This window comes from Serinus canaria, chromosome 3, assembly GCF_022539315.1.
Source record: "Serinus canaria isolate serCan28SL12 chromosome 3, serCan2020, whole genome shotgun sequence".
NCBI classification, from domain to species: Eukaryota; Metazoa; Chordata; class Aves; order Passeriformes; family Fringillidae; genus Serinus; species Serinus canaria.
The window spans coordinates 107,507,682-107,533,994 of record NC_066316.1 but is presented as its reverse complement, the minus strand read 5'-3'; the positions used below and the strand labels follow the sequence as shown (position 1 = coordinate 107,533,994).

Genomic DNA, 26,313 nt, shown 5'->3' with positions numbered 1-26,313 from the left:
AAGGAAAAGCTGTGAGATTACAACCCAGTTATTGTTACATCTGCCACGATCACTGCTATGAAATTTCTGCAATAAGAAGAATTTCTACTAAAGCAACATGTTACAAAGTGCATAAGCTAGATGTGAGGGTTATGGCATTGTTATGACAACTGTCACTGTTACTGCCTTATCAAAGCCTGCAGATCTTCCTTTAAACACACAATACCATTGTGCTATAATTAATTTTTAAGCTGCAAATAAACAAGATAAGGTGGACTCAGTGCATCAAGTTTGCTGTGTGCCATCCACTTTTTGGAAGGTGGATAGGGAAGGGATTAGTAACGACTCAGAGGTTTGGGTTTTGTGCTCAGATTTCCTTGGTCTCTGAAAACTGCTGTGAACATGTTACTGGTGTTGTGGTTCAGCTGGAGCCCCTGCAGCACTCAGTTTTACCTGTGCCAGTAAATTCAGCTTCAGGCACACTTAAGGGCCAGCTGCACTAAGAATCAGCCTTACAGACCTTTTCCTTCAGTGTTTTCTTAAGAAAATGGCAAAACAGGAAAACAAGGCAGTTCACAGCACAGTAACAGCACAGAGTCAGCTGGAGTTCCCAGAATTTCATATACATCCCCCAAATCAAGGGCTGTCTTCCAACAGACCTGCATTTTTCCTGCCTTCCTAAAGCTACTATTACAGCTGCACTTTCAGCATAACCCTTAAATTGGGCTATTTCATTGCCTTCCCTCTGAAGCATTCCCTGCACCCAAATGTGGCCTCTGGAAATGTCCACATCTGTCTGCAAGACAGCTTGGTGCTAAGCAAGTGTCCCTGCCATCACAGATGACCACAACAGATCTTCATTTAGTCTGGAATTTAGCCCAGCAAAAGGAGTTTTGCACCTCAGCCCTCTCCTTGCAATACTGACTGTCATGCCCTTGGGTTTGGCAGAGCACATTCAAAGCCGAGGTGTTCCCATCCTTGCCCTCTGCTGGGGGCTGTGGATACAGACAAACTGCATTGAAAAATACCCAGTTTGCTACTTCTGCACTAATTTTGAAAGTTTCTTTCTCCTTCAGGCATTGTACTCAGCAACAAAGTGCTGAGAAATACTCTCTCATCTCACAGGGAGAAGAGGAGGAGTCTGACAATAGACAGTTTTTCTCACTTCAGAACGTTTTTCATACAAAATTTAGTCAGCAGATTCTCACTTACCATTTAAGTGAGCTCACAAAAAACCTCACAGCTATACTAGCAAGAAGATTTATTGCCACACACAATAAGAATATGTACCTTTGTTGACTCAGAATTAATATTTTTCCCTGACAGAGGTTTTCCTCTGGAAAATTAAACTCCAGTTTTACACCTTTATTTTACTATTAAAGTGTGCTTTTTCAGATTTAAGAACATTTATGGCTTAAGATTTATACAGCTGCCCCTTAAACTGCATGTGTAATCCTGATCATCCCATTCCAAGGCAGATAAAACACAAGTCACAAGTCAAACTCAGAATCTCAAACAGCAGACCAGGGACAAGCCTGACAACACTCTGAAACCAGCCTGAGCATTCTTGTTCCTTAACTTGTTTACCTCCCTTAGTACCACAGAAATAAAAAAGACTCCATTTGGATATATAGGTGTGGTGCTTATACATGTCTTTATCCTGCCAGCTGCATGGAACTCCTAGAAAATTTAGTGCAGTATACAGGAAATTAAAAAAGTAAAGACCTACATTTAGCTGAAATCATATCTAAAGTGGTAAAAACCCTTTATTTACCTCAAGAATTTTTTAAAACATTAAGCATCAAGCAGTTTAATGCTGATTGCTAAAGGCAATACCACTTCAGATTTGTATTTTGGGGCTGCAGTTAACACAGTAATTTGAAGAAATATATGTAACTCTAAACTTAGACAGCTAGCACTGCATGACCTAGCTGAATAATAATATTCTTTCCTGCAGGATTTAGCCCACCAAGTTATCTGTAATGGTGATCCATGCAAAAGCTTCCTTGGGCAGGGAAGAAAAATACTAACAAAGAAGTTTAGTACCAGTTAGTGACTTGTTAAAATCAAAGAGACTCCAAAAAAAAAACCCCTCAAAGAGTAAAACAAAAAAGAGGGTGAGAAATGAAATCACCTTTAATATTCTGTGAAGTGCACCCCAGTTGATGTTATCTCCCTAAAAATAGCCATAACAAGGTGTTTGAGGTCTATTGTCACTACAGGTCTACGTACACACAGAGCTTCCCAGGTTTACCTAGGATATCTTCAAGCCCTGGAAGATGAAGTGGCTACAGTGTGAAACAGGAACATGCTCTCTCTCCATCCCTGGTCTGTACATGACCCAGAGTACCAATGGATCAGTATCCATCTCCTTTCACTCCACATATTCATGCTAATCCACCTCCATCGTTTATTTTCTTTGTATAGGCTTATTTTAAGCCTCAAACAGGAAATAATTCCAGCTGTTATTAATCTTGCAGCAGTGGCTGGGCAGCTTCAGTGTGTCGGATTTGCATGGAATTTGCTTGGGCAAGGACAAAATGCTTAACAAAAACTGCAGTAAAAACAAAAACAAGCAAGCTGCCCAGGAAGACTCCTACCACAGTGGAGTAGGAATCTGCTCTACGGCCTCCAGGAACTTTCTCAGCAAGTATATCCTTCACAGCATTGAAGGAACCATTGTTGGGCAGTGGGCTGATGCCAAGCAGATGGCACAGTAAAGGGTACAAGTCTGTAGCATTCATGAATTGTTTGGTGGCATTCTTTCTGAAAGCAGGCCCAACTGCCAAAAAAATGGGATGCATTTCTGGTACAGTGTTGTCATATCCATGATTACCAACTAGAAATAAAAGATAGAGAAAGGTCAATATTCCAAAGTTGCCAAACAAGCATTGAACATTTTCCTAGAATTAGCAGAATGCAAAAAAGGCACAGCATCCTCAGAGAGGATTGTTTTGATTGACAGCACAAATGTCTCCTAGCAAATACCAAGTCTCAGAACTACAAAGAGAAGATACCTAAAAAGCCCACAACAGAGAGCATTATTTAACAAAGAGGGGGGGAAAAAAGTGAGCTCATATGGCAGTAACAGCATTGTCAACGGCACACTGTGTACACCCAAACTTCCTTGATTTTCCTCAAGGAAAAACTCCAACTTTGCAACTGGCCCAGATCTCTTAGAGAAAATTTTAAAAAAATGTGTCAAGTGACTCCAAGGAGACACTTTGACATTTTGTCCAATTTTGTGCACCATCAACTCCTCAACAAGAAAGAAGAACTCACTGGTGGATGTCCAGTGCCCACTCCTGACAGGGGCATTAAAAACTGGGCACGTGTCAAACACACAGGCACAAGAAGGTGATCTCAGCAGCTACTGAAAATCTTGTTAAGTCTTGCTGATAACACACTTCAGGTTCACAACCAGCAGCAAAGTTCAAAAGGTTCTGAATTAGAAATGTAAGAACTGACCATGTAACACCTGTATTTTAGGTTACCAAGAAGGTACAGTTCACTGCCTCCATGCTACATATAATAAATCTCAAAACTGCAAGGTGAGGAACTTCAAAGTGTTGGGGGTTTTATTCCTCCACATCACCTGGAATACATTTTTTCTTCCAATGCAAATGAAAATCACTGGGTGTGCAGAAATACAATATCCAAAGACTGTAGCAATAGAATGAGGTTACTCCAAGTGTAGCATTCAGACAAACTGAGAACTTTCAGAAAATGTTCTTGTATCTTCCAACCCAACCCTTCTCCAGTAAATAAGTAAAACATGTTAAAACAAACCTATTCACTCTACTCAACACATTCAGTTGCAACTTTTTTAATTCCTCAGGAAGTGCTTGTTGGTTTGCTACATATCCTGAAAGACCTCAAGTATGGGGCCACTAAAACGTGTGTGACTGATCTTATCTCAGCAAGTTTAATGCTTAAAGAAGCATTAAGTGCAGATCCTCCTCCCCTAACAGTAGGGTGCTTCCCATCCCATCAGGGGGAAAAATTACAGATTTCACACCCTTTAGTTTTACTTCCAGCCTTAAAAAAAAAAAAAAAAAAAAAAAAAAAAACATTGGTTGCTGATACTAGGAGATAAAGTACCACATAAGGTCCCTGCCTTGGAAGATACAGCAAAACACTATAAAGACAGAATACTTACGTAGAAAACCATCAGTCTTGTTATGGACAATTTCCCATCCTTTATCAGCCACTGCTAAGATGGGCTGAATTTTACGGTTGCGTTTGTAATGAAATCTATCTGGAATCTGCTCCTTTTTATATACAGTCATGTTGGGATGAGCGCTGGCCAAAGCTTCATATACTTCATCCAGTTTGCCTTCAAACAAACAAAAGAGACAAAAGACAAAAATTAAACATAATAGTGTGTTTGCTGAACTCACCAGTTAAGTTAAAATACAGCTGAAAGAAGAGGGCAAAATGCACTTCCCCACAAGTGAATTATAACTGTAAGAAACAACAGTGTGTGCACAGAAGATCCTGTGAGAAACCCAGAGCCTCAGTCACAGTAAGATCCCCCTCAGCACCAGACTTCACAGCCTGTTCCCAAGCAGTAACTGCCTTGCTAATTTTAGAAAAATCCCTCATTTCACAGTTATCAGAATGTAAGCTTGTCACAGGAATGAGTTAGGAAGCATTCAGTTGTCTCCTGGAAAAGGAACCAAACCCTCCTAGCTTCATGCAATGCCTGAAAGCAAGAAGACACCTCCTAAACCTGTTTGTGAAGTAATGGCTGCATTCAGGCCAAATTCTGTCACCTAGCTGGCTGTGACAAGTGACGCTTTTCATCTATTTTAACGCAGTTTGCTGCTTTCCTTTATTATTCAGTAACAGCCAACAGCATGAACTACTCCTCTGTATTCCCAGTGCCTACTCCTTTCCCTTCCCTAATCTCAGTGAGCACAAACCCTCAAGAGCTCTACTGACGCTGAATAAATAGGCATTTTCCACCCCCAATTCTTTATTTGCCTATTTCCAGTTTCTGAGCTTGCCTTTCCAGTAAAAGCCACTGAAGAGCCACAACCAGTTGGTCAAGCTGGCTGGAACACCAGTGCACAGAACGAAGGAACCAGACAAACAGCCAGGAACACAAAAGCGAGTTCAGGAATTGACATCTGACCGAATTTCTTCATTACCTGCCTCCACTTAAGGCCAGATTCCTATTGAGAGCCATGGAATGCACACAACAGACTCCTGTGACACACCAAATCCTCAGCTCTCTGACTTAGGAAAGTATTTGTGTGACACATGCAGCTGAATGCACTGTGTGTCTGCAGGCCCCTTTCAGACTGCCATTTCCAGTATCCATGGAGTTTTGAATGGGTGTCAGTGAAAAAAATCTGGGAGAAAGTGGCCAATGTTTCTAAAGAAACCATCTTCCTTTTCCCCCTCAGTTGCTAGAATCCAATATAGAAATTCTGAAGGAATATACATTAATAGATACATTCTGAAGGAAAAACATTGTTTCCTATGTCAAACTGGCACAAAGAAAAAAGAATCACTAAATTAAGATACAAAACAAAGGTCAAGATGAGACAGTAAAAGCAAAGGTATCAGAGACAGTTACAGCAACAAGAAGAGGGACTCTAATGCAGCATTTCTAGGACTATATTAGTAATAAAATTAATTTTGTTATGCCAGCTTTCTATATGGGCTGGCAGGGAGGAGAAGCCCCTGATATAGCAGACTTCATTTTACCCTAATGATTTGAATTAATATATTTCTATTAAATGCAAGAAAAAGGCCAGCATCACCAGCTGTGGTACAGGTACAGCTTCTTTGTGAACATCTAATTAGTTCCTCACACAGACTAATACACCAGCATGGTTAAATAATGGCTTTAATCCATCTCTTGGGGAAGCAACAGACAGCCAAACAGTTAAAAGAAATTGCTGCAGTTTTAAGCATTCAAACTTTTCCTCAATCTCACTAAGTTTTACCATTCCCTTGGTTTAAGAAAGACAAATTGAATAGCAGGTGAAGAATCAGTGCTATGTACTTAAGCCCATATTAGTTCATACCCGAACTGACAGTGAAACTCATTGTTTTATAATAATCACATCTGGTACCACTGAAGGAAAGAATTTTAGCTGTTCTCAAAACTAATTCTTGTTTATTGGTAGTGTAATAAATACCTGAATCTCTGGGCAAAATCAAATCCAAGCTGTTTCTGAAATCCACTGAAACGGCTTTTTTACTGTTCTGTCATCTATTTGCATCAGAGATACAGTTTCTTTTCAGCATTTAGCAGAGAGGAGAATCAAGTTACACATCTTAAAGTTCTCCTTTACTGCACTAGGGAGGTGTCAGCACTGAAGTTTACTTTTACAGCTTCTTTATTTGCTAATGAGAACATCTTGAGCAACCTCTGTGGGGATGAAGCTTCCAAACTTGCCTCTTTTATCACCAGAGAGAAACAGCACCCAGCTACAGGGCCTGACTGTGCTCAGGCAGCAGAGACCTCAGTTTGGACATACTCACATTTTAATCTGAGTATTCTTCAAATTAAAAATCACAAGACGCATTTGTTCATGCTTTAATTAAGTGATTTAAAGGTCACTTAATTCTGCAGAATACTCTCCCTGCTTAGGCATTAAATACAGAGTACTATCTATCCATTATTCATGCAAATGTTACAGAATTCTTAAAAAAAACCTTTCCAGAAGGTCACCTTGAAATTCAACTTCCAAATTAGCACTTCTTTTGTGTGGGCAGGGGTGTTATTTTCCAGGTTTACACTTTTGCACCAAGACACTGAACATACACCTGACACCTCAGCAACCCTTAGATGACTGCAACCAGATTTCAGATTTTGATTCCAATGTTGTTCTTGCCCATCTTTATCTCAATAAAAATGGTATGAATGTAACTGGCTGGCTGTTCAGCGTGATGGGGAGAAAAAAACTCAGTGAACTACAGTAGCTGGCAGCCAATCAAATAGCCAACACAGGCTTTCTTTTTATCAAAGATCCTCATCTGTTCTCAGTTTACTGTTTGAGTTAGAAATATAATTCTTCCACCGTGGCTTCAGCATCTTGATGAAAGGCAAGATATGTAACATTCAGGTGTTATCTATCTAGAGCACCATTCAGCCTTGATAATGCCATTAGATTATCTTACTTCTCACAAGGACTAAAGGATCCTTGGCAATATTAGCCAACAGCAAACAGATTTGCTCCGTTTTATTTTCTGAAAGTTCATCCAGGCTTTTGACAGAGGCCACAAAAAGAACAAAGGGATCCTGCAAGTACTCCTTATTCAAGGCTGATGTCCTATTGCCATCAGTGCTGCTACCACCAACTCAGTCTACAAAGTTTGCATACTCAAGTACCTCCTCAGGAATGTTACTGCTGTAGCTCCTACCTTCTTTTGGCAAAATGGCTACTGCAGGGGAGTGGTCGATGACTGTATAGAGCTCTGGGCTCACGTACTGATCGAGCTCAATGAGCCTTTCTGAGGACGACTGTGACATTCCATGATCGCTCGTGACTATGACATTTATCACATCCCACAGCTTTGCTTTCTTCAGTTCAGAAATGAGATATCCCAGTTTTCTGTCAATGTCACTGATTATCGCTCCCATAAGTGGGTTTTCTGGGCCCAGAAAGTGTCCCGTCTCATCAGGCTGTTCCCAGTACAAGAGACCAAAGTTGATGGGTTCTTCTGATGTAAACCACTCAATGAGCTTTGCTACCCTGTCTTCAAAGGGAACAGATTCATTGTAGGGCATGTAATGTGTAGGCAAGACTCCATGTATCTTCACATCTGTTCCAGGCCACATAGCAGCACCAGATTTGTGTCCTTCCCTCTGGTTCGTCACCCATATTGGACTGGCCTCTTCCCAGAACTTGGAGTTGTGGGTGTTCATTTTGTTCAGGGAGAAGGATTCATTCAGGACAGGGTCATACATCTCGTTAGCCACGATGCCGTGGCCCTCAGCATAGAGCCCTGTCACCAGGGTGTAGTGGTTGGGGTAGGTCTTGGTGATGAACACGTTCGTCACCTGCCTGACATGCACCCCGTTCTCCATGGCATAGTGGAAGTTGGGAGTGGACACCCTGTAGATGTAATCCCACCGAAACCCATCGAACGACACCAGCAGCACCCCGGGCTGGGCTGGCTGGAGACACGGTGCACTTGGAAGAGAGAGTAAGAAAATTCCCAGGACTTTCCAATAACTGCTCATGGCTATTCTGGAAGGCATCTGTCCCCTCTTCTGAGGCAACATGGCATCTGTTGAGTAGAGGCAGAAGTTGTCAAAGTCATAATTTAGTTTTAAAAATGACTGGCTAAAATATTCCTTATGTATTTATATACTCTAAGATATATTTTACAAAAGCATGCACTTACAGGACAAGGGGTGATGGCTTCCAACTGCCAGAAGGCAGGGTTAGATTAGATATTAGGAACAGATTATTTACTGTGAGGGGGGTGAGGCCCTGGCACAGGTCCAGAGAAGCTGTGGCTGCCCCATCCATGAAAGTGCTCAAGGCTAGGCTGGACAGAACTCTGAGCAACCTGGCCTGGTGGAAGGTGTCCCTGTCCATGCCAGGGGCTTGGCACAAGATGACATTTAAGGTCCCTTCCAACACAAAACATTCTGTGATTCTAATTCTGATCATAAGACTCAAGGATTTTGACTCCTCCTAGCTATGACAGGCATTCCTCATCTAAGAGTCCTTATTGTGTCCTTATCTGACAAAATATGACACATAATTTCACTTTGTATTGGCTTGTACTCCCCTGCCCCAGTTTCCTCCTGTTCTTCTCAATTTCTTGTTTAAAACTCAGATACCTACTCAAAGCAAGATCCCTGTAAGAACCCTCACACAGAACTTCCTTGTCTGTAACTGTCCTAAAATTTCAAGCTAATATTCCCCACTTTTTGTTCAACAGCATCATTTAACCACAAGACCAGATATTGCTGAATCCAATCTTGCATATGGGCAGTACTAATATTCCTTACAGTTCCCTTTCAGTTCCCATTTTTCAGCAATCCTCGGCAACTCAATCACCACTGAAATTCAGCTGAAAAACAGTGAATATACATCCAATAAACCCATCTTAATACTCAGAATACATAAATATCCTGGTGAATATAAGAAGTTATAGTATAACAAACATCTGAATACCACTGCAACAATGGAATGGGATCTGTGGCAGCCACATCCCTGTAAGTGTCTACGGCCAGGTTGGACAGGGCTTGGAACAACCTGGGCTGGTGAAAGGTGTCCCTGTCCATGGCAGGGGGTTGGAATGAGATGAGCTTTAAGGTCCCTTCCAACCCAAACCACTCTGTGATTATAGGATTCTGCAACTTGCAGGCAGTCCAATGTTACACCAAACTAGTGTCTCTCAAAATTAAAATCCAGGCCTTGAGTTCTGCTAAGAACAAACTGACATTCCAGAGACTTAAATCCCCTTTCAGCAAACAACACAGACCCAAAGACTACAGATTACCTCAGATCCACCTGATGGGGGATTTCTTCCAGCTGAACATGAAGGACGAAGGGACAACACAATGTTGTGTTCATCGCAATCCCAGCTGCCAAATTAGACATCGCCCATAAATTCCCCTTCTGAGGAGGGGCAAGTATGGATTGAAGCCCTCACAAGTGAAATCAAGTCTCTACTTCTGAATTTTACACGAGTAATGATCTCAGCATGATCTATAATTCTAATTCCTTAACTGCATGCTCTCAATAAATAATAAATGACTGCTGGTTTGGTTTTTTTCCCAAGGCCTTTTCATACTGCTCTCCTGTGGATACAGCCTAAGCACATTTACTGACCCGGGTCTCTGCAGAACTCGGCACCACACAACTCTGGGCACCCGAGGGGCTCTGCGAGGACGAACCCACCGGACTGCCAAGGGCAGGAGCTGCCACACGGACACACGGACGGACAAGACAGACAGAGAAGCGTTCAGGGCCCCGCTCGGCGGCCGCCGGAGCCCGGCACACGCGAATGCCGAGCCCAGGCCGCCATTCCCCACTCGCAGCGCCCGCACCCCCACCAGCCCCGGGCCGGAGGAGGCCGGGCACCCCCCGAACCCCGGAGCCGCCGCCGTTACCTGAGGGGCCGCGGAGCAGCGGGTCCGGCCCAGCCCCGCCCGGGAGCGGCCCCGGCGCCGTCACTCAGCGCGTGCGGGGCGGGACGGCGCGGGGCGGGCCCGGAGGGAGGGGGACACGGAATTAATTACGGAATTACGGAGGCACGGCGTCTTTTGGGTCGGGAGAGAGCTCTGAGAGCACAGATCCAGCCTGTGGCCGAGCACCACCGCGTCAGCTGAACCGCGGCTCTCAATGCCATGTCCAGTCTTTCCTTGAACACCTCCAGGGACGGTGACTCCACGGCCTTCCTCGGCAGCCTATTCCAGTGCCTAATCATCATTTCTGTGAAGAAATTGTTCCTAATGTCTAGCCGAAACCTCCCCTGGCTCAGCTTGAGGCCATGTCCTCTTGGCCTGTCCTTGTTCCCTGGGAGCAGAGTCCAACCCCCACCTGGCTGTCCCCTTCTCTCAGGGCACTGTGGGCAGTCAGAATGTCCCCCCTGAGCCTCCTTTTCTCCAGGCTGAGCCCCTTTCCCAGCTCCCTCAGCTGCTCCTCCTCAGACCTGTGCTCCAGCCCCTTCCCCAGCTCCATCCCCTTCCCTGGACACGCTCCAGCCCCTCAATGTCCTTCCTGAGCTGAGGGGCCCTTCCAGAACTGGGCCCAGCCCTCGAGGTGACCTCAGCAGTGCCCAGCACAGGGGACAGTCACTGCCCTGCTCCTGCTGCCACACCATGGCTGCTACAGCCCAGGTGCCTTTGGCCTTCTTGCCCACCTGGGCACAGCTGGCTCAAGTTCAACTTCTGTCCCCAGCACCCCAGATCACAGATGAGGTGACCCCGGGTGGTGTTCCCAGTACAGCCCTGGCGCAGATGTCACAAGGGTTGTAAGGGTGTGGCTGCATGTCAGAGAGCTTGGGCAGGGCTGGCTCAGCTGACTGTAAAAGAAGTAAAATTCATTCTCTGGATATCTGGAAGTGCTTCTTCAGTTAGAAATAATAATAATTTAGAAATTGCTCTTTTTCTATCAGCTTTTTTTTCTCCTCTTTTGTTCTGAGGCTCTAAATTTTCCATTTGCTTCCCAGAACATGCTTTTCCCCACCTTTTGATGTCCAGATCCACAGCTATGCCCTGGAATGAAAATGAATTTATCCTTCCCCATCTCACTAGAATCTAAACTGCTGAACTGGACAAAAATCCAAGCTAGGTTTCCCACCTTTCCTAGTTGAGGATCTGTGTTATGTATGAGTACAAAGTCCGTGTCCTGTGTATGTACACAAACCCCACACCAATTCATGGGAGTGTACAAAAATCTCTTCTTACTGGTGCATGGGAACACAGAATCATAGAATTGTTGCACACAAGCACTGCCTATCTACTAAATAAATAAATAAATATGAATATATTTATATTTATAATTTTCTATTTTTATATGTATATCTATATACATATATGTGATACCTTTCTCCCTTTCACCATACCACCAGGGATTGTACTAGGAAATAAGGCTCTTCTAATTGTTTTCTTAATGTTTTTTTTCCTTCTCCTTCATTACTGCTGTCCTGTTACAAGTGGGAGGCTGAGCTAGTCCAAGCCTGGAGAATCACATTGCTGCTGTGCCTGTTAGAACCTGTGTGGATGTCACTGTTCTGCTCATGTAGGACAAAGTCCATCATCTGATTCCTGGCTGTGAACCGCACCAGAAACTTTGGAGAAAGGGAAAAAAGGAAAAAGTTGTTATAAAACTGCACCTGTGTGTATAGAAATCTCTTGCTGGGTGTCCCTCAACAGCAATGTGCTGTCCCACGTTGTTACTCATTATCTGGAAAAAACTGTGCTCACATTTACTGCTGGTTTAGGTTTGATTTTGGGCTCTCACTGGGATCCAGAAGTGTTGGGAGCTGCCCCTGCAGTGGCTGGGATCAGTCACTAGAGGGAACAGGTGCACCTGGATTGAAGGAACATCATGAATAGCTGGAAATTATAATATTTGCCTTGGATGCCAGAAATGGCTCAGCTGCTTAACACTGATATAGAATGAAAGCAAAGCACGGATCAGGAGTTTGCTAATTCCACCAAAATGTTTAATACCATAATAGATTTTCATTGAAGTACAGCGCTAATGTGAATATTTGTACAAAATATGTGGTTAAAAATAGTATTGATTTATAATATATACAGATATGTCACATCTGTGTCAGAAATGCAGACACTCAGATGAAACCATGAGCAATGCTTTTAAATCTACAACAACATACACGAAATATTTCTGCAGCTACCCACAGTAGGACAACTTGCCAAACTGACACTTAAGGATCCACCAGTCCTTACAGATGGCATTTTCTGTCAGAAGTTTCTGTACAAGAACTCTGCTCTAAAATGGATTCAAAACATTTACCTTCATTAACCCAACAGTGATTAGAACACATCTGTGTGACACTAATGTAGACACAACTTTCTCACACTAGATATATGATGAGTTACAATAATTTGTTAAAAGAAGGCTGATGTTCTGGTCAGAATAACAGAGAGGTTTAATCTTTCTTGCTGGATACTCTTAATGTTGTGAGTGAGCCCCTGATTCAAATGGGCCCTTAATACAGCTTTTAGGTACATGACTCTGCCTCACGAAGTCTGTTTTAAGATTCTGAGTATCTTCATTTTTCATTAACTTCAAGGCTGCTCATACTTCACAGATTTCCCAGCCTTACTCCAGCAAGAACCTCCCTAACAAATGTCCCTATTTAAGCTTTGTAGCTGCAGCATCAGGACACAATCCTATATTGAGATGACTCTTGCTGCAGCCCCAGAATCTGTGTAGTTACTGAACAAACTGACAGAAGGGGAGAGAGAATTCAGGCTGTTTTTTTTAAGCTTTCTGAGCATCTCTGCAGTAGGGACTGTCTTGGTTCCTGCCGTTCCATCCAGAGTGCTGTTGCTGTTCTGCCTCTAACAGTGCTGGCTTCTCCCCCCTCCAAGCCAAAGCAAATATACTCTACACTTCAAATAGACCTGTGGGAAAGAGCTTTTACAACACTTCCTCCCTTGTCCTTTTACCCCTGAATGCTGCAGTCTACATGTATTCAAAAAAAGAGCACAGCTACTGTTATAAAAACATCTCTTTTTAAGAGGAGCCTAGAATATTGAAAGCTGCTGTACTCTCCCAGAAGATGGGTTAAACCAGGAAAAGCAGTGTTTGGGGTTTTTGCTAGTGTAACTCACAAGTCAAGAGCATTGCATGATGCTGAGCATAAATGAGGATCTGGCTAGGAGTTTAATCCATAGCTGGTTTTGTTTTTTGATAAACCAGAATTAAAAGTGATTTCTTAGGCAAAAGGGAATCAAGGAAATGCAAAAGTATTTCTCTCACACTAGTATGTGAGAGAAAGCCAGAAATGGCAAAAATTTGAGTGCTGAGGTGTTTGCCACTAAAGGGACCAAAAATAAAATCAGTGAATATTTTTCAGAGGATCTGAAAGCACTGGGACTGTGATCAGTCTGGTCCCCTGGGACACAGCTCTCTGCCATCCCCAGCTGAAGCCCTGAAGCTCATTTCCCAGTGCTGTGTTGAGTGCCAGGCACAGTGGAAGAGCCACAGCTTGCTTGTGTCACAAGCACAGCATTTCAATCAGGTGGATGAAGAAACTCACAGTGGTGGGGGAAGCTCTTTTGGTGTTCAAAGTGAAGAATAAACTAGGCTTCCTGCCTTTCACCTCTAAAAGAGGTGAAAAGAATCCCAGAAGAAGTTCACTATTACTAGTTTTTCTGATTAAAACACAGAGGTTAAGGCCTGGCCTTTTCAAAGGAATTAAAGAGCTCAGAGTTTACTTCTCCAATGAGTCTTCTTAAGTGGATCTAATTTTCAGAATCATGAACAATCACCCTCTGAGAAATGAAGTTTTTTTATGCCAGGCACACAGAAAAACAAATAATTTTTCAAATCCACATTTGAGCAACTCAATATCAGAATTTCACAGGACAGTTATGAGCAAACTCATCTCCAGTCTTTTGCAAGACCCAGCACAAACTGATGAAAGAGAGAACAACCTGTTTCAATTTTTATAAAAATGAATGCTAACAGAATTATTTCCCCAGCCTGGCTGGCAGCTGGATGCCATGTTCCTTGTCCAAGCACTCATGGCCACAGCATCACCCATAATTATAAAAGCACAATGACAACCACATCAGGGGTCTGGAACATGCTGGGCTTTTGCTCACCAGGGACTGCACTGCAGCTTTTTTTGTGTACACTGAGCCAAATCCACAGCAAGCCAGAGCAAGTTCACATGACTGTGAAACTGCAGCAGCTTAAAATGGAACATGGCATATCCTGCCAACAAGAAGGCTGCTTTCCCCTTAATTTCTACTGAAACAGAGTTTGGCCTATGTCACACGTTTAAGCATTTTTAGTTCTAGCAGGGGTATACACCACACTACTCAGTTTATTGATATAGTTTAACTCTTTAAATGTTGCTTTTCCAAACACCAGCGCAAGCAGAACACAAAAATACCATTTGCCATATTTATTATTTTAAACTAAGCTCTGAATTATACAAGTGTAAAAGTGATTAATTAGCCAGTAGCTTTTTAATACTCCTATAAAATATGACTAAATAGAATATTTCAAAAGTTATGTACAATACAATGGAAAAGCTCATGGCATCTGTGACAGTGCTCAGACTGTAATAGAATCCTTCTAGGAGTTCAGTCCATTCCTCAATACAAATAACAATCTGTAGTTTTGCTGAGAGCTTTTTCAGTGTTGCTGAATGGGACAGAGCAGGGGGAAAGACCAAAAGGAAACAAACCCACCCCTCTCACCCAATTCAGGATCAAATTAGTGCTACAAAATTTATGCATGGGGAGAATTTTTATAACGTAAAACACTTTACAGTGCCTATGGCTGTGATCTTGCTATGGTTGAGAAGGGATGCTCTTGCCATATTTTCTTGACTGAAAACAAAGTTTACTGGAGCATGTCTGTGCATGTTAGGAAGGGGGGAGTTTGCACACCTTGTCTTAATTACAAAAATCAAGGCCACAAAAATTACTTGTTTTGTTCCAAAAAAGCAGATTCTAAAACACTCTTTCTCCATGCACTGGAAATGTTTTCATGCTCTAAACTGTAGTGAGGAAGTCATTAAAATGTCAGTTTCATTTCTGAAGAGGTCAGAAAGGACAAGTAGGCAGCAGGCAACAGAAGCAGCAGCTGTACTCCCCTGATTTCCTTCTTTTAATTTCCAAAGAGCAGCAGGAGCCATGTCCACCCTTCAGAGGCCCCAGGGCATTACCTCCAGCCACTCCCTCCAGCTCCCGCTTTGGGGAGGAAATTAAAAGGATGTTGGCTGTGCCACTGTGCCTCAGAAGCCACAGTGTAACACTGAGGCTCCATTCTTCCTGGGTTCCAGCAGGAGAGAACCTCTGACACCCTGAGAGAAGTGCAAATCAGAGTGGCTGACCTCAGAAAAGCTACAGAAAAGCAAATTCCCACTCAAATGAATAGGAGGGCTCTGCCTGTGATTTACTGAACAGGACAATTCTCCTTCCAGATAGTCAGCATTTTTGAAAGAAACAATCTTTCCATGTCAGGCAAGAACCAGCCTTTAGTAAAACACTAGCTTCTCTCAAGAGTCACAAATGCTGATACTTTGATGATAGGGACATTATTCCATAATACATCAAACACATTTATTTTTTTTTATGATGTTCATTATTTTATCACACACAGGTGATATATAAGCTTTGACCATAGAGGCTGCTTTGAATTTTCAAGTTAGTAATTGTGTTTCTATTTCAATGCTCCAAGCAATGAGCCATGTCCTGCTGCCTCCTGGGTAGTACCACACAGCTTTCCAAAGCACAGAGTAGTCACTGAATGGGGCCTCGTTTTAAATCTGTTTGAAAATGCACTTTGAGGAAAGAACATTTAAGGTCCAGTGCTTTAATTTGCAGTGTAGTTTTACATAATTTGAGGCCAAAGTACTTAGTTCAGAACCACGTCTCTCCAAAGTCTGAGGACATGGATACAAGGACAAGGTTTGGCCTTCTACAGTCTTACCTGTAAAAAATCCATTAGCAATGATGTCTGATCATTCACGTGTTTAAATCTTCCTGGGCTGTCTACACTGGGCTAAACTAAACCCATGGACATCAGAGCTGGTGTGTTCTCAAAACAGCCAGCAGTGTTACTCCTGGAATATCCTTTGTGGCCTAAGATGTTGTTTTCAACAGGATACAGACCTGTAAGTAACAATTTGTTTCCTTAAAGCAATTTTAAATGTATCATTGGGAAAATAATTCATGTGGCACCTCTAAGGAGTTACTTTAGGGAAACTTCACACCTATATCATGAATACACTAAATCCCCATTTTCTGTTCAGTTTCTTCTGTATTTAATGAGCAGTATTCCATCAGTGTAACAGCACACAACAATGCCCATAATGCAGTAATAATTATCATATTATGGAAATATGCTGAGTGCTGAACAAAGAAATGCATCTCATGAGGAATACCAGGGGCGGCTGTGGTGGTCAGAGGCTGAACTATGTGAGAATGACAAGTCCTCATTCCCAGATCTCCTCACCTTGCAGGACAGGAATGCCATCTCATGTCCTCACTGACAGAGCAACATGCCTGTTGTCCTGGAAGTGCTGCCAAGCCAAGACCCTGCAAGAGGGACTTGACTCTGCTGAACCTTTGTAGCATTGCTGCTAATTAAGGGCGTGATGGAACCCTCCCTCAGAAACCAGATTGTTGGATTTTATGACAAAAATCTTGATTACAAAACCTAAGTTGACTTTTCAGGTCCTAAAATAAGCTTCCAAGATGTATTTACTTATTTTAAGCTGTAAAGGATTTTAAACCATGGAGGCTCGCTGTGCCATTTTATAGTCACTTTGGGGAGTACAGCTGCAGCTAATTAGCTTAAAAATCCCACCATACCTTACACATACGCTCAGTTTCTGCAGTATTAATTTCAGTGGAACTACTCATGTGCATAAATTAAGCGCATGCTTAAATATATGCAAAATCTGAGCTCAAATGTCTAGAAAATATGTTCTTCAAATGACAAGTATGCCTTAAAAAAATAAATCATCATGGAAGGTCTGCCAGACAGGGAATCCGGGACCTGTCTGCTGTCAGCCATGATGCAAACACAGAACAGTTTTTGTAACCCAGTATATATTGCAAGAGAAAGAAACATGCAGGATGGGGTGAAAAAAGGGGATTCAGTTGCATGCAGTCTAATTTCAAGTGTGTAATTATGGTCCTGTTTTCTTTGGCCTAAAAAAGAAAAAAAAATCAACTAACCTCTGCTCACCTCCACAAACCCAAACTGCATACAGCTCAAAAAGGGTTTTGAAGCACAGGACATGGGAAGGGGAAAGGGCTGAATATTAGAGATGTGCAAGTAATTACTGACAATTTCAGGGCTATTCACCACACCACTAGGAAAGCATTCAGCCTGTGATGTTATTGGAACGTTCAGCTATGACAGAGAGCAAGGAATCCCATCTTACATGAGCAGTCAGTCAGCTCCTCTTCCCCAGACCCGAAGAGAAGCACCACTCATGCCCTGATAGAAGAAGAACTGACAATCCCTGTTGATATTCTGTCTCCCTTCCCTCCAGAGACAAGGACTGACCAGACCCCCCAGCAGCTGCTGCCTCTCTCCTCAGCCCAGAGAGCTCCATCTCAGATCCCTGCCACCATTTCAGACCACTGTTCTCTACAGCTATTGCTGGAAGAGGGTTGTTTTCTGTTGCTTCTGAAAATGTTGCAAAGATTTACAGAAAATTCTAGGGGGGTCCAAAGGCCACCAAGCTGCTAGTAGAGTAAAAACAACACACCTACCCCCCTTAAAAAAAAAGGACAAGGGAAAAGACTGTAGGGAAGTGAGGAGGGCAGAGGAGCAGGCTGCTTGATGAAAGGCAGTAGCAATCCTGGGAGTTTGAATATCAAGACTGATATTGGCCTAATTCCCACCCAAACGATCTCTGGTAGTGGTGTTTCAGCATGCAAATTACAGCTGTGAAAAGATCCTCAGACTGAAACCAACCCTTGTTTCCTCAGCCTTGTTTTGTCCTTTCCAGCTAGATCTATCAGTTGGTGTGTGATATGGTTACAGGTACAAAGATCTTTTTCCTAGCCCTTTTGTTACAGAGGCTTGATTACTGTGAAGGGGTTTCAATGACCTTAATGTCCCGGTGCTCAGAAGGCAAAGGCTGCCTTTCAACAGAACAAAGCAAACAAAAACCAAGAGCTGTGCTGGAGGAGAGAGAAGTGCTGCTTCTGCCGGAGAGGCTCAGTTAGATACAGGGGGCGGCACACCGGGGCGTCGAGTTTGAATGATTTTTGGCTTTGGAGAATTCTTTGGGTCCTCATCTTCTTCCATGTCGCTGTCACAAACGTGCACTACCACACTGGGAGTGGACTCTGTTCCTGCGTGCAGCTCGTATTTCTCTCCTGGAAGCAGAGAAAAGCAATCACATCAAAAGAGGGCAATCTGAGTAGCAACACAGCCCGTGGCACTCCTGGACTGCAGAACACTCCACACCTGGGTAGGGAGCTGAGTGTGTGCTGCTCCTAAATACAGGTGAGCACCAGCACGGCTGGACTCTGTCAGCTGCCACAACACATCCTAGGGATCCTGCCCCAGAAGGCAGTTTGATCCCAGGCCTGTAGGGCATCATAAAATACACACATCCTCGTGTCTGTAATGAGTTTTGGTTCTAATATTGGTGGCCAGTGGCACTGAAATAAACCCCCAAAGTAGGCAGAGGAAGGAGAAAGAACAGAGAAGTTCATGGTTAAAAAGATGAACTGGAACCCAACCTATCCAACCTATAAAGTTATTTCACACGTGTTGTGTTGAGGTTATTCTTTATTTTTGCTGTGGCTTTCCTTCAGTCCCATTTAAAGCCCAGTTGTTGCTCTTTGACAGATTTCAACACTTAATCTAATTTTTCCAGAAATAAATTCCCCCATATCTCTGCTGCAGACAGATTTTGAGTTTCAAAGCTCTTTAGCTGGGCTGTAAGAAATTTTGTGTCTACAGATGAGATTACAGAGAAGTCTATAAATGCTCACTAGAGCAGGCTGAATGCCTAAACAGTACATATATTTTCTAACTATCTACATTCCTTATTTAAGTCTCAACACAGTACTCCTCTGAGGAAGATGAACATGACTTTTTTTTTTCTTTTCCCACAGAAGATATTCTGAATTGGAAGGGACCCACAAGGATCATGGAGTCCAGCTATTTAGAGACTGGCCCATATGGGCCTGGGTGGTTACCTACAAAAGTCCATAAGCAAACAAAGGATCAGACATGGGGCTTTGAGTCCTGAATTCAGCCTGCTGGCACTACATGTATTCTAGATTTTACATGGGATACAAGTAGGTATTGGTAATTAAATTGCAAGAAACGAATTTAAGACTTTAAAAAAACCAACTTTGTCTGCAAAATCTTCTGAAATGTGGAAGGTGAGGCCCCAGCAAACTCAGCTGGCCTCTGTTTGTGGTAGAGTGGCTCCTAAATGCTGCACCACTGGCAGAACCTAGCAGTGCCACATGTTGTATGTACCATGGAAGCAAACAGCAGTCCCTGCCTCAAAGCACTTGTGGCTTGATTGTGGTACTAATTTGGAGTTTTATTTGTTTGCCACTTTGTGGCTGAGTAATTAATGTGAAGAATGGGTTTCAGGTTTGGCCCTGCATTAGCATATGCAGTTCCGGACTGTGCTCACATGCTGTTTGTGCTGACAAATTCCTGGTCCAAATAAACCTGGGTGGCTTGAGACTAGAGGACACACTGTATTTTTGCCTAGAAACAAGGAGGCAACTAGTGAATAACAGCTATAAGCCAGGCATCTTGCTGTGAGAAATATTTTACTGCTGCGATATCATTAATGTTGACATTTAACTGCTCTATTTTTGGCAACCTTTCCTCTGAATCCAAATCGAGCAAAGCATTACAGGTTTGCTGATAGGCTAAAATATAAAAAGATAAATAGCTTGGTCGTGCTGCATTGAGGAATTATATGGTTTTTCTTTGCCCATTTTCCCTGCGGGCCTCAGCTAATTTCTCAGCTCTGGGCTGACGTCAATGCCGCCAGGCAGCTCCGAGGGCTGCATTGGTCACTGTCACCGCGGGCAGCTCCGCAGTGCCGTGCAGCCGGCCTGTCCTCCTACAGCAGCACCGCCCGGGAAACCACTTTCACTGCCCTCTTAAAAGGTAATAATGCCAGTTCAAATGCCACATTCTTTTACTGCTCAAATCCCTCCCAGAAGGGCTCTTTCTGCTGAAAAAGAACAGTGAAAAAAGTACAGATGCAAGGAAAAATATTCAGATGCCTCTGGCACAAGTAACTGCAGCAGCAATTAATGTCACTTTGCAAACCAAAATGTGATGCATTCATAAATTAGGTTTTTAAGGCATAGAGTTATTTCTGAGCATAAATGAGCTGTGGACTCTGTTCTGTACACAAACTGCACAAAACCTGTTCATGACTGAGTTAGGAACAGGACAGCAATAATAACTCTAGGACTTTTGGACAGCCATATCTTGTTCCAAACGTAGTCACTGTTTGCAGAAAAACACCAAGGTGATAAGAACAAAAGAATCCAATAGATACAGCCAGATTAGCCCTTCCCTTCTGCTTCTTCCCTGTTTCTATGTTTTTTCTTTTCTCTTAAACACCACTTCCAGCATTAAAAAAAATTAAAAAAAATAATGAGCTAAACCTGCAGCAGTTCAGCTACTGAAGCAATGGTTGAGTCACTGGAGTGACAAGACCTAGGTTGTCCCAAGCTATGAGTAGCAAGTTGAATTAACATAGGTAAGACACCAATTTCTGTAATACCACCCAAGCATTTGTCCAGTGACCTCTTTCACCTGTCTCTGACATGGCCTCCTCTGTGTTCCTAGGCCCTACACTGATCCATGCTCCTGCTTCTACTGCTTGTCTGAAGAATTCTTACAGGCTAGCTAAGCCAAAGGATTCTTGGGGACAGGGGTCTTTCTCCTCCAGCTGTCTATGGCCTATCTCTATCCTGTAATAATAAATTTAAACCTTTACATAAGCTAACAGTGGCAATTCACATAAATTTACTCAGAAAATCATCATAAAATTTATCAAATATACTCTGCCCTTCAGGGAAGAATTCAGCTGTGGTACATCCACTATATCAATTTGTCAATAAAACTTTCTGATAAGTCCCTGAAAACAGCAGTGATGTTCTTCTCTCTATTTGATTTGCATATGAAAAACAGTAAGAATTTGAAGTTTTCTCCCTTAACAATAAGCACAGCTGATTTTCTGTCACTGGGCCCTACCTTTTGTGACCACATGAGCCACGAGTAAAGCCACAGCCTTGCGTGACGCAAGAAAGATGAGCACAGAAACAACTTATGATATTTCAGAATTAAAAATAATGGTATAGGATTTTCTATCCCTTTGTGAGTCAATACTGTGACCTTTCCTTGATGGTGCAGTTCCTGTCTAACAGGGCCCTTTTGTCCAGCAAAGACCACACTCATATACATAAAGAATAATGTAAAAATGCTAATGATAATGTGTAGCTGCTTCATCCTTAATTCAGACTCATGAGCAAAGGTTAATGAGTTCAGAGCTGCCCATTTCATGTAAATGTGGCATTAGCATCATGAAAATACCTTCCACTTACAGTCCCTTCATCCAAGTGCTTTACAAATAACAGGATGCAAATAACAGGAGGTCCTTTGTGTGGGTGCATGTTTGTGACACAAGACCTACAGCCCATCCCAAAAAATACCTCCATAAAACACCTCTACAGCACTAATCTGCCATAGCAAAGTGGAGGAGCTGCTCCCTGAAAGCCCATTACTGACGTTGCAGGAGCTGGGCACCCTCCTCTCCCAACCAGAGGAAAAGTCTTCTCCATCCAGCAGCTCTCCTGTACCCTACCCCTGGTAAGAGAAGGGAAGGGCAAAAGGACCCACAGAACAGCAGGGAGAGGAACACAGAGATCACAAGTTTTATCTGTCACTATTTGTTTGCCCCTCCATCCCCTTTTATTTCTCCCTGGGAGTCATACGAAGTATTTAGTATCTCCTTTGACTCAGTGATGACAAACATGAGAGTTTGAAAACACTTGGGCACAGAAAATCTGCCTTCTGAGATGGTTTGAAATCCCTATGTGTGGCATCTCCTGGGCAGGGTCCTGCTCTCACCTTTTTTCCCCTTCCCTAGAAAAGGGTGAGCCAAACCTAGGGCAGAACAGGGGCTGAGGCCGGCAAGGGGAAGTCAGGGTGGCTCCTGGGATCCTGGGGAAAGGCACTCTGGAGTGCAGAGTTAGAAATGAGGGGGTACAGGGCAATCTGTTGAGAAGAATGAGGCAATGGGGGAAGGAGGGCAGATACAGGCAGGTTGGGGAGTGGACAAGAAGAGGGAGGGACTGCTTTCCAGAAAAGAAAGAGCATATTCTAGTTCCAAGAGGATGGTTTGCAAATCACTGCACTAATAACTGGCAAACAGCTGCCTGTCCTTTGAGAGGAGCAGCTCTGCTGAAGACACAGGCTGGACCTGGAGATTCCTTCTCCCTCCACTTTGCAAAGGTTTCTCACATAAAATATGTTTGCAGCGTGGGGTGGTTGTTTGATTGCCTGTCAGGTCCAGGTTGTATTCTCATCTGACCTAACTTGGAGCTAGCTTTTCCCTACAGGAATGCTTGCAACCTGCCAAGCTGTTCTGTAGTCCAGGCCCTGATGTCTGCACATCTTCATCAACATATCAAACTACTGGAAGTTGTCTTGACAGTGGAAGTGTTTTCCACCAAACTGATTAACAATTGCACTCCTTTATTTGCAATATATTGAAAAGATTGTGGGCTGGTGGTCAGCACCAGGCACAGTCACGGTTCCTGGCTCTGACTGATCTACAGCACTCTGTTCATGCCTCATTTAAAGCCTAATTTCTGCATCTGTAGAAAGTGAGAATATACATCAATCATCTAGGAACTTAATTAAACATGCCACGATCTTCCCTAAAGAGTAAATGCACCCTCACCGATCTCAATTCCATGTAAAGGGACCAAAACCAGCTTCCTTTTGAACACAGGAAGAAATCTGTTCCATTAGATCTGCAAGATGCCAGCCTGTCACTGCTGCAGCTAAAACACCTGTCCAAAACTGCTGGCACACGGCAAATCTGTTAACTCACTTCCAGCATGCTCCTTCCACTCTGGAGCAAATCTCCCAACATTCTGCACCCAGGGACAGTTTTGATCTCTAATTTTGTGGCTATGATGATTACAGCACCATACTGTGACAGGAGATGACCTGGATTCAGGGAATGGGAAAGGAGCATGGCTCTGTGTCCAGGTGGTACATCTTGCATTTCCAGTTAAATAGGACAATAAAACTCATCTTATGCTGAGTGCATACAAAGACACCATTCACTGTTTAGAAGCACTAATGAGTTTTCCTGGTCCTCAGATGTTTATTATACCAAATCACTGCATTTAATACAGCAAAGATTCCTCACAAGTTAAAGACATGGAAGTCAGATTCTAACATTCTCAGCTCTGTAAACAACTGTGCCAAGTGAGTATTTTTCGACAGCTGATAAGCCGTAGTTACATTTTTTAATTGTGTTTTTGAACCAAAAAAAATCTCTTCTCAGAGGCTACCAATGCTGTTTGATGTCCAGCAGTGTTTCACCACAGTAATACTGAGAAATGAGTGTTAGTGAGATTTGTTTTTCAATGAAATTCTAAACATAGTAAATGCACAACTGAGAACAGCGACACTATTTTAAACCCGCCGCTGCAGTTAACTAAAATTGATCCCCCTAACAAGTGCTAAAAATAGAAAGAAGAGAGCACACAATGGCTTTTCATTTGCTCCCTGCAGGCTCCTTAAATCCGGGTGAATTTGACCTTCACGCAAAGCTGTCCCAGAGCGTGGGACAATGAGTGATATTTCACATTCCACTGCTCCAGAACAGGAATTGATTTATTACCCAGCTTGCTCGGGAATTCGTTTACATGTTTCCATTTATAACACTGCTGCATCAAAGGGAAAAAGAAAAAAAAAAAAAGAAAAAGAAGGTTTTTGGTTTTTCTTTTATTCAGCATTTTAGAAGCCAAGTATCACTCCTGGAAATAATAATATGCAATATCATATGAAGTCTTTCCCCTGACTGCCTTTTCCTACTGCCTTTTTCCTGCTGAAGAAGAACAAACCATAGGAAATTCCTGATGTATATTTTCCTCTTGTGAGAGATCCCATCTGAAAAAGACAGGAGATAATCCTGCAAACCTTGAGAATTGTGAAATCCTTTTGCACCCCATGCACTCCAGCTCTGAATTCCTTTGGTACATTTGCACAAAAGCTCCAATGATTATATGTCTGCAATTGGAAGCTGCTCTCAGAGTGACCAAGCAGCATTCCCAGTACAGCTGGGGAGAAAACAATCCTCTCATCCCACAAGAATTTCAAAAATAAACTGCTAAATTTTCATGAGCTCACCCCCACAATTGTTATTAGATTGGATCTGAAATGTTTTATTTTGGTATGAAGATAATTTAATAGTCTATTTTTTCCTCATGGCTTATGTATGTAAATTAGATTAATTTGTAAATGATACTGCTTGGACCCGAAACAAGAACCTTTCTCATTTTGAAAATTCTAAAAGAGGATGCTTTAACAGCTTTGAAAGAAAACTATTTGTAAAGATGACTTAATTAAATCAAAAGTAACCCTTTCCTATGTAAAGTTTTGGTTTTATCAGATGTGCATTTTCCAAGGGAAAGCACTGTTTGAAAATCCCAGCTAGCTTCAACTCCTGGCATTAGCTGAAGATGGGAAGACAGAAGAAAGCCTGGATGCATTATCCATTGACATTTATCTTGTGCTAAGGGAGGCTACAACTTATCCCATTCCTCCTGCATAGTTTTCAGCAGGAAATGAGCATTCCTAGCAGAGCAATCCCACCGGGACTGGGGAACAGTAGTTCTCTCTCAGTGAACAGTGTGAGATTCTCCACTCCAGTGAATGTGCACTTTTTCAAGTGAGAAATCCCCACCTTGGAATGCAGAACTGAGCAGATGTCATGTACAGCAAAAACTGCTCACATCCACAGCCAAATATTTGTCCAGTGCCCACCTAAACCATCAGCTGTGTCATCTAGGCACTAACCCCAGCACAATAAATGCTAGAAGCAAAGCTTTGATCAGCTCTCACAAGCTGCAGATAACGCACAATTCTGTGCCTACACATGGCAAAACTCATTCTGAAGGAAAGAACCAGGTGACATCCATCAACTGAAATCCAAACTTTAGTGCAACTTCCAGCTCTATGCCAACTCTCTCTACAGTTATTATCTACACTGGTATTTCTTGTCTGCTTTTCCTGCCATGTTTTCACCCAAGGACCACAAGCTTACCTGGTCCAAGCTTAGAAACTGCATAAAGGAGGTCGTAGTTGATGACAGGTGTTGCATCATCTATCGGTTGCCACCCTACAGGTGGGGAGGCTGGAGGCGAGATGAGAAACTGTTTTGCAGGCTGTGGTGGTGCCAAATGAAGCTTGTCTCCATCTGTCTCAGAGGTCTGAATCTTTAAAGCATAACAAAGACACTGTTTAGTACAGGAAAGAGTCACAGAACAGTCTGGGTTGGAAAGGACTTTTAAAGGTCATCTTCTCCAACTCTCCTCCCTTGCTCAGAGCCCCATCCATCCTGGCCTTGAATATTTCTGTGGATGAGGCATCCCCAACTCCTCAGGGCAACCTGTGCCAGTGTTTCACCACTCCTATTGTAAAAGATTTCTTCTTTACATCCAGCCTAAAACAACCTTCTTTTAGTTTAAACTATTTTCCCTTGTCCTATTGCAACAGGCCCTGCTAAAAGGTCCATTCCCATCTTTCTTGTAAGCCACCTTTGAGTACTGAAAAACCACAGTGAGGTTTCCCTGGAGCCTTCTCTTCTTTAGGCTGAACACCCCCAGTTCTCAGACTGTCTCTACAGTAGAGGGGCTCCAGCCCTCTGAGCATCTTTGTGGCTTTCTCTGGCCTCACTCCAACAGGTTCATGCCTTTCCTGCATTTGGGACCCCAGTGCTGGATACAGGATCCCAGGTGGGATCTCACCGGATCAGAGTCATGTCCATTAGCCTGCTGGTCACACTGTGAGTGATGCAGCTCAGGATATTTGGGGTGCCAGGGCACATTGTCCAGCTTCTCATCCCCACAAGATGGCTAAATGGAATGACTGCTCAAATCATATC

The 26,313-nt window shown here is 43.0% G+C and overlaps 2 protein-coding genes across 5 annotated transcripts in view; both read right to left on the bottom strand.

Annotated features, from left to right (window-relative positions):
* Positions 1-2,365: 2,365 nt before the first annotated feature.
* Positions 2,366-10,652, bottom strand: ENPP5 (ectonucleotide pyrophosphatase/phosphodiesterase family member 5). 3 transcript variants are annotated; one of them, XM_050971918.1, is made up of 5 exons: positions 10,070-10,143; positions 9,457-9,541; positions 7,360-8,229; positions 4,139-4,315; positions 2,366-2,818 (listed from the first exon to the last, which is right to left on the bottom strand). In XM_050971918.1, exons 3-5 carry the CDS (start codon positions 8,222-8,224, stop codon positions 2,448-2,450), a joined length of 1,413 nt encoding a protein of 470 aa, XP_050827875.1. In that variant the 5' UTR covers positions 8,225-8,229; positions 9,457-9,541; positions 10,070-10,143; the 3' UTR covers positions 2,366-2,447. The 3 variants fall into 3 exon arrangements, with proteins under 3 accessions (XP_050827875.1, XP_009094170.3, XP_018777185.3); XM_009095922.4 differs by lacking the exon at positions 9,457-9,541 and having other exon boundaries at positions 10,070-10,652; XM_018921640.3 differs by lacking the exons at positions 9,457-9,541; positions 10,070-10,143 and adding an exon at positions 9,789-10,040.
* Positions 10,653-12,101: 1,449 nt separating this feature from the next.
* The window catches only part of RCAN2 (regulator of calcineurin 2), an 84,439-nt gene continuing 70,227 nt past the window's right edge, over positions 12,102-26,313 (bottom strand). For both annotated transcript variants that reach the window (XM_009095902.4, XM_009095910.4), the window contains 2 exons: positions 25,474-25,645; positions 12,102-18,511 (listed from right to left, as the gene is read on the bottom strand). In XM_009095902.4, coding sequence (XP_009094150.1) covers positions 18,351-18,511; positions 25,474-25,645 — 333 coding nt within the window. In that variant the 3' untranslated portion in view covers positions 12,102-18,350. The remainder of the gene's footprint in view (positions 18,512-25,473; positions 25,646-26,313) is intronic.

Excerpts from the sequence above, each read along its gene's own strand:
- ENPP5 (XM_009095922.4), bottom strand. The coding sequence starts at position 8,224 with ATGTTGCCTCAGAAGAGGGGACAGATGCCTTCCAGAATAGCCATGAGC. Across the intron at positions 4,316-7,359 it reads AGCCATTTTGCCAAAAGAAG|GCAAACTGGATGAAGTATAT; the intron begins GTAGGAGCTACA and ends GTTTGTTTGAAG. Across the intron at positions 2,819-4,138 it reads CAAGACTGATGGTTTTCTAC|TTGGTAATCATGGATATGAC; the intron begins GTAAGTATTCTG and ends TTTTATTTCTAG.